The following is a 6,950-nucleotide window of genomic DNA, read 5'->3' on the forward strand; positions in this document are numbered from 1 at the left end:
AAGATAAACCCTTAAAATGGGGTATATCAGTACGCACTTTCATCTTGAAATCAATCATACGTAGATATGGTTTACCTAGGGAAATTTTTTCTGATAATGGTCGATAGTTCATTAATAAGAAAATTGCATTATTTTTAACTGACCTTCACATTAAGCATCATTTTTCCTCTGTTGAACACCCGCAAAGTAATGAGCTCGCAGAGGCAGCTAATAAGATAATCTTACAGGCCTTAAAGAAAAAACTAACAAATGCTAAGGGACGTTGGGCTGAGCTAATACCAAAAATACCGTGGAGCTACAATACAACACGACAATCCACAACCAATGAAACCCCATTCCGGTTAGTATACGACACGGACTCTATGATCCCAATGGAGATCGCTCAAGGTTCAAGTCAGACTGAGTACTTTAGCGAAGATGCCAATATGGATGCCAGATTAGTCAAACTTGATACTATAAGCGAGGAACGAAGCTTAGCCGAAATCCAACAGAAGTCCATGTAATTAGCCACGCAAAGGAAGTATAATAAAAAAGTATGACCAAAGGTACTAAAACAAGGAGATCTAGTGCTGAGACAAATAGAGGAAGTCTAAAAGCCCACAGGACATGAAAAATTAGCAACAACGTGGCAAGGACCTTTCCAAGTCTCCAAAGTTGCCGAAAAGGGGGCTTACTACCTAGAAACTTTAGACGGGACGCCCCTACCCAACACTTGGAACATTTCATCTTTGAAGTTTTATTATAGTTAATTTTTACTGTAAACAAGTTGGAGTGGGAAGGTACTCTTTTTCCTGATCACGAGATTTTTTTTCCTAAGGATGATTTTACTTTGACAGTTTTTAACGAGGCCAACTACTCCACGCCATTCAAACTGAAGGTTTTTTCCATATCCCGAATGAAACATATTCTTTCCTTTCTATTCACTACACTGTTCTATCTACTAAATCATTTCATCCAAACCAACGCAAATCGAAAAGTTGGATACAACATCTAAGCAACATACAATAATAAGCTTTCAAATATTTCAAGTTTAACCCAACATCATATGTCAGAAATTAGTTCAAACAAACACACCGACGCTAGATCGGTCATCAAATCAAAGTTTCAAAATACAAATTATCAAAAGTATTCACAAACTTATTAATCTTTATGAGAGGGGGGAGGAACATTCTCATCATGCTCCTCACCCGCCTCATCTTCAACAAGCTCGCCATCCATTACAATCTTCATCACATCAAGTCTCCCAACATCGAACTCGGGCGTAAATACATCTACCTAGCTCACAGCTCGGTCGAAATTGGCAGCAAACATCTCCAAAACCTCATTTTCTAACTCGTGAATATAGGAGGTCATCTTACCCTTGACCTTGTCATTTTCCTTAATTTCATTTTGCAGAAGACAGATCTGATCTTGAAGCTTAGCAACCTCCTCCTCCCTATCCTTTATCTTAGAGGTCACATCGATGATCACATTCTCCTTTTCTTTCACAGACCACTCCAAATTCACAACCCTTTCAGTAACATCATGCTGTTCTGCACCTAGCAGCTCAGTAGCATGACCAATACACAACAAAGGAGAAGCCACAATCTACCACAAAAATAAAAAGAATAATGAAGAACATATAAAAATAGCACAACCTAAATAGCAAACAAAAGTGTACCAACCTGGATAAACTTCCCATCCCTTCCATACCCAAAAGGCGAGTCAACCTCATATCCCTGGGATACTGGAAAACCCTATCATCAAGCTCAGAAATGGGATATTGATCACTCCAAAGGGATTGAGAATTCACCTCTTCTATAAATCCATGAAGTTTTTTCTACTTTTCTAACACTAACCTATCGACCTTGTCCTCTTCGGAAAGCACCTCTAGTGACTTCTCGGGCTCAACTCTTTTCCTTTTTTGAGAAGGATGAGGTCGGGCACTGGAGTGAGCAATACCCCACCAGTTTCCTTCACTACCCCTAAATTGATGCCACCTTTTTCGCCTTTCTTTTTCAGAATTAGTTAAATGAGGCACCCTCCCACCTGCAAACAAATGTGGCGTTATGTCAACAATTAGCAGCCAACAAATAAAAACAACACAAAAACACATTACCTATATAATCCTTCAACCCCTCTTTGTCATTCTCCTTCTCAAAATTCAATAATTCAGAAATTGACAAACATTCACCAGCCGCAAAACACTCTATCAAAAAATCTAAAAACATATTTTCTTTTTCATATTTTTTCCACATCCTCAAGAATTTGTATTGGCTCTGGATACCAATACATTGAAAATCTCTCTATCAACAGACCATCCAAATAGAAAGGGTATCCGGTCTCTACTGACCGAACCTTCACAAACATAGATTTGAAATTCTTGAAAATAAAGAACGACCAAGGAAGCTACTATGGTAAACCCACAAGCCTTTTCACACTCTCTTAGATTGAAACAGAGAAAATAAAATATTTAAAGACGCAGAAAATTCCAGAAAAGACATCAAACATTCAAAAGCTCACAAAAAAAACCCATGAGTTTGGGTGTAACTACAAGGGAGCATATTTCAGTTGCGTCAGAACCTTACATTCAAAGTCAGAGAATGGAAATTTCAAATAAAATTCTGAAAAACAGGGGATATACATATAAAAGTAAGTCTAGTGCCCCCTCCTCTTACAAACCCTCTCCTCACTGCCACAAGGGAGAAGCTCGATGCCAATAGCGGAACCATCCTTGATCAATTTTAGAGCTTTAAGCTCAAGCAGTGATTCATTATCACAATAGGCAGAAGCACGAGTTTTTCGTGTCTTTTTCCAAAATGGAAACGGTAATAAAGCATCACTACTACCCACTAACTTAGTGGGTAATTCAAAAGATAACTATTTTACCATCACTACTACCCACTAACTTAGTGGGTAATTCAAAAGATAACTATTCGCATAACCTAATTAAAAGAACGGTCCAGATCTTACCTAGAGAAATACACATGAATTTATTGCAACCCAGTCCACGAGGTACAATCATTATTAATTATCATTTTATTATTATTATTATTATTATTATTATTATTATTATTATTATTGTTATTATTTCATTTGCTTCATCAAAAACCCAAGCTTGAAGAACAACAACGCGCGTTGAGCTTAGGGACTAACATATTCATCCACAACTGAGGTATAACTGCATGACAAAAGCTCAACTTGCTAAACGTAAGTTCGGCAAGTCAAGCTTGGGGGCTATGTATTATATCCCTAATACATTGGCAAAACTGGGTTATACCTCGACAGGGTCAAACAAAATCAAAATAGATAACTCTCTATCGTAACAAACTTCTACCTCGAATCTCGCACTTAGTCGGCTACGGATATCCTGACTAACAAACCGACGAATATTTCACCCACAGTAGCTATAAATCAGAAGCTTAGCTGACGTTAAGCACCAAAGATCACAAACAGGCATAGATTCATATACAAAACTTCTTACATAATTGCTTACATACAACTCCTATCCCTCTTATAAAATTATAATAACAAAGACGAAGGAAGAAAAATTATCTAATTAATACAATATTATATAAACCAAAACGCAGTATAACTCTTCATAATGCTCCTTCACCCAATTCCTGAAAAGGTAAAGCTGTAGGGGGTGAGAACCTAACCACATGGTCTCACCACGGAGTTTCAGAATTGTCATCAGAAAATATTTAATAAGAAAACTGTTTTCGAGCTTAGTGATTATCATAGCCTTATTAATCTTTTAAAAACCAGTAGCTAATCATTCAAAACCCATTCAAAGAAACAATATTTAATTTTTCAGAAATCCAAAATCTTTCTTTTCTTATAAGAGAATCTTAATCAGAAACCAACCACACAATCATCAATTCAGCACCAAAGCTCATTCTCAAAAGTAGCACACTAGGATAAACACAGGCAAAACAGACAAGGAAAGCACAGGTTTAGGTAGCATTTACAGCAAATAGTTCAGGTAGCAGTTAAGAACAGTCTAACAATTAAGCAAACCAAAATAAATTCATACCCAAGAAAAGCATACAAATGCATATAATGCATGCCTGTCTTATGACTAATGAGCTCATCTATTAGTTATACAGCCAACCCGACAAGTCGAGTTTGCTAAACCATTAGACTTTCCCCCGACGCGCATCCCCATGAGTCTATGCATAGCTTTTTCTCATATATAAATATCAAATTGCTCAATGGGGGTACCATTCCCAGGAATTTATAAGTGCCAGGTCACCCTTACGTCGTAGAGTCAACAGAGTATCGAGTCTCAACCTGGAGCAAGTGGTGGCAAGCCACTGCATCTACCCAGGAAAACTCGTGTCTCAGATAACTCAATTTCATAAGCCATATGAATAATTTATTCAACATTCATCAATATCTAAGTCATTCTCAATATCATCATTATTCGTTAATCCATATCTCATCTCCAAATTCATTCAAAAATCATATCTCAAAGTCAATCCTCATCATCCTTCTTTCCATTAAGTTCATCAACAACCCCAACTCAAAACATAATTCTTTCTTTGATAAATAAATCAATCTTAAAACATATAATGTTTAAAAACTAATTACTTCAAATGAAACTTCTAATTTTATAAAATTTTGCAGCATCTCTTCTAAAACTCGGATTTTGCCATCCTTTTCGGGTCCCAACCAAACCAAACCAAACGCCTGTTAATCATTTAAATCACTTCCAATAACCATTATCACAACAATACTCAACCCAAGGAAATTACAAAATCAAGTATTTAATCAACCAATCCTATAAATCGCAATTTAAACCAACTTCATTCAACAGCGTCAATCAATAATTCAGAATTCTCGGTCTTCTCAAACAGTTTCAAACCAAACCATTCCGCAAACCCTGTTCAAACCATTTCAAAAATATTAAATCATTCTCAATAAGCAAACCATTTTCAAATATCAAGTCCTTTCCAAATTTGTTTTAAAAATCAGATTCCGATATCAAATCGGGTTCAATATCAAATCAAATTTCAATATTAAATCTTTTCTAAAATCAAACCATTCCCAAAATTAAACTAAATGCCAATATTAAATCTCTTCCAATAATTCAAGGAAAACCACTTTAACAACATCAATCAACTAATCAGAATATCCAACTTTTTGAATCGATTAATCTATCAATCGAACTAATAATTCATTCATCCAAAATAACTCAATTCAATTCATAAGATTTACGAAATCACAAAAATGTATTTTATGCATTAATATCGATTTATAACAACTCTGGAAAGTAAAACAAGTTTAAGAAAGGTGCTCCTACCTCGACAAGCTGAATTCACATAGGTTAAACATGGTAACTCCCTTTCCTTTTTGTTTCATGGCAGCAGCGGTGATTCCAACGTGACCGAAACGGTGGCAGCATCACCAATTTTAATTTTTCAAACATACCTTGGCAGAACTAAAACAGAGGCATACACTGTCATAATTAAAAGAATATCATAGCAGAAAAATAAAATACCAACAGAGCAAGGATAGAGGAGTTACATATTCAGAAATAGCAGAATTGGGATTGAAACTGGAAAAGGGCAGTGTTGATACGAAGACAAGAACAGAGGAGGCTGTGGTGGTTGAATGGGACCGAAGTAGTGACTAAGGTGGTTCAGTAGCAGCGGCGTTCAGAAACACTTCGCCAGCGGCAACCACGGTGACTCCAACGGCAGTGATAGCTAGGGTTCAGCGGCGGTGGATCCTTCTACTGGCAGCTCGGACGGTGGATGCCACCCACAACGATGCTCTCCTCCACAGACCTTGGTAGCAGCGGCGATGGAAAGGCAGCGCCGCTTCCTCTTCTCGCTCGTGAACTCATCTCTTTTCCTCTCCTCTGTTTGCGGTTCACAATGGCGGCAGAAGCTTCATCAACGGCGATGCAGCAGCGGTGAAGCAACGCGGTCTCCGACGGCGAGCTCGGTAGCAACCAGTCGCGACAGAGCTGGCGGCATCCTCTTCATTTGAGACGGCGACACGGGCTCGGCTCCATGGAATGGTGGCGACGGCGCAGTGGCGTTGCGGCGGCAACAACAGGGCATGACTCCTCCCTCTCTCTTTTCTTCTTCCTGCATTCGCAGCTGTCTCTTCCCTTTCTTAACCCCTTTTTGTTTCCCGAGTATTTAATTAAAAACCTAATTTTAATATATTAAAATTATTTTAAAAATGTTATTTGATTATTAATTTACTAATTGATTTTTAATCGAATATTTTAATTTAAAATTAAAGATAATTTAATTAATTTTTTTGTTTATAAAATTAAAGTATTAAATTCTAGAATCTCTATTATTTAACTAAATTGTATAATATTATTATTCTTTTGCAACTGTTAACCTGTATAATTTAAATATAGAAAATGATTCAATAACTATAAAATTAAGTAAATTTTTTAATTTAATTGTCAAAACTTGATTTAATTGCTTTTAATAAAATAATTTCTAAAAATAAAGTCTTTAATGAATAAATAAATTGAAATTAACTCATAATAATATTTTTTCAAAAATTATGAGTGTTACATCCTACCCACCTTATAAAAATTTTCGTCCTTGAAAATTAAAGTAATAAATAAGGTAATACATAGTCTTTGCACTCTACTTTTTAAACACTTTATAGAAAAGTATGAAATCTTAGTATGAATATATAAATGTTTAAAACTTTACAAAAGTTTGGAGGAACAAAATAGGGTGTAAATCAAGATAGGCATTCCCAAAACAAAACGGTAGTTAGTGTGGCAAAAGGGCTACAAAGCAGGTTAGTATAAAACAACGGATATAATGCTCGCTCATAGATCTCTTACCCATTTCAGAACTTTAACTCCCCAACTCCATCAATCACTTCACAACTCCATAACCCGTCCCAATCCTAACATCCGCTAACTTTTACGAGGAACAAACTGCTATACTCCTTATAACATTGCACACTTACCAATCCATCTTTCACGT

The 6,950-nt window shown here is 36.3% G+C and overlaps 1 protein-coding gene across 2 annotated transcripts; it reads right to left on the bottom strand.

Moving 5' to 3' along the window:
• Positions 1-825: 825 nt before the first annotated feature.
• On the bottom strand, positions 826-6,085 carry LOC110279903 (uncharacterized). Of its 2 annotated transcripts, XR_002373643.2 has the most exons (4): positions 5,509-6,085; positions 5,285-5,422; positions 1,665-2,028; positions 826-1,587 (listed from the first exon to the last, which is right to left on the bottom strand). XR_002373643.2 is itself a non-coding variant. In XM_052261038.1 (3 exons), exons 1-3 carry the CDS (start codon positions 2,093-2,095, stop codon positions 1,539-1,541), a joined length of 378 nt encoding a protein of 125 aa, XP_052116998.1. In that variant the 5' UTR covers positions 2,096-2,321; the 3' UTR covers positions 826-1,538. The 2 variants fall into 2 exon arrangements, 1 of the variants encoding a protein (XP_052116998.1); XM_052261038.1 differs by lacking the exons at positions 5,285-5,422; positions 5,509-6,085 and having other exon boundaries at positions 1,665-1,736; positions 1,839-2,321.
• Between the last annotated feature and the right edge of the window lie 865 nt (positions 6,086-6,950).

This window comes from Arachis duranensis, chromosome 4, assembly GCF_000817695.3.
Source record: "Arachis duranensis cultivar V14167 chromosome 4, aradu.V14167.gnm2.J7QH, whole genome shotgun sequence".
NCBI lineage: Eukaryota > Viridiplantae > Streptophyta > Magnoliopsida > Fabales > Fabaceae > Arachis > Arachis duranensis.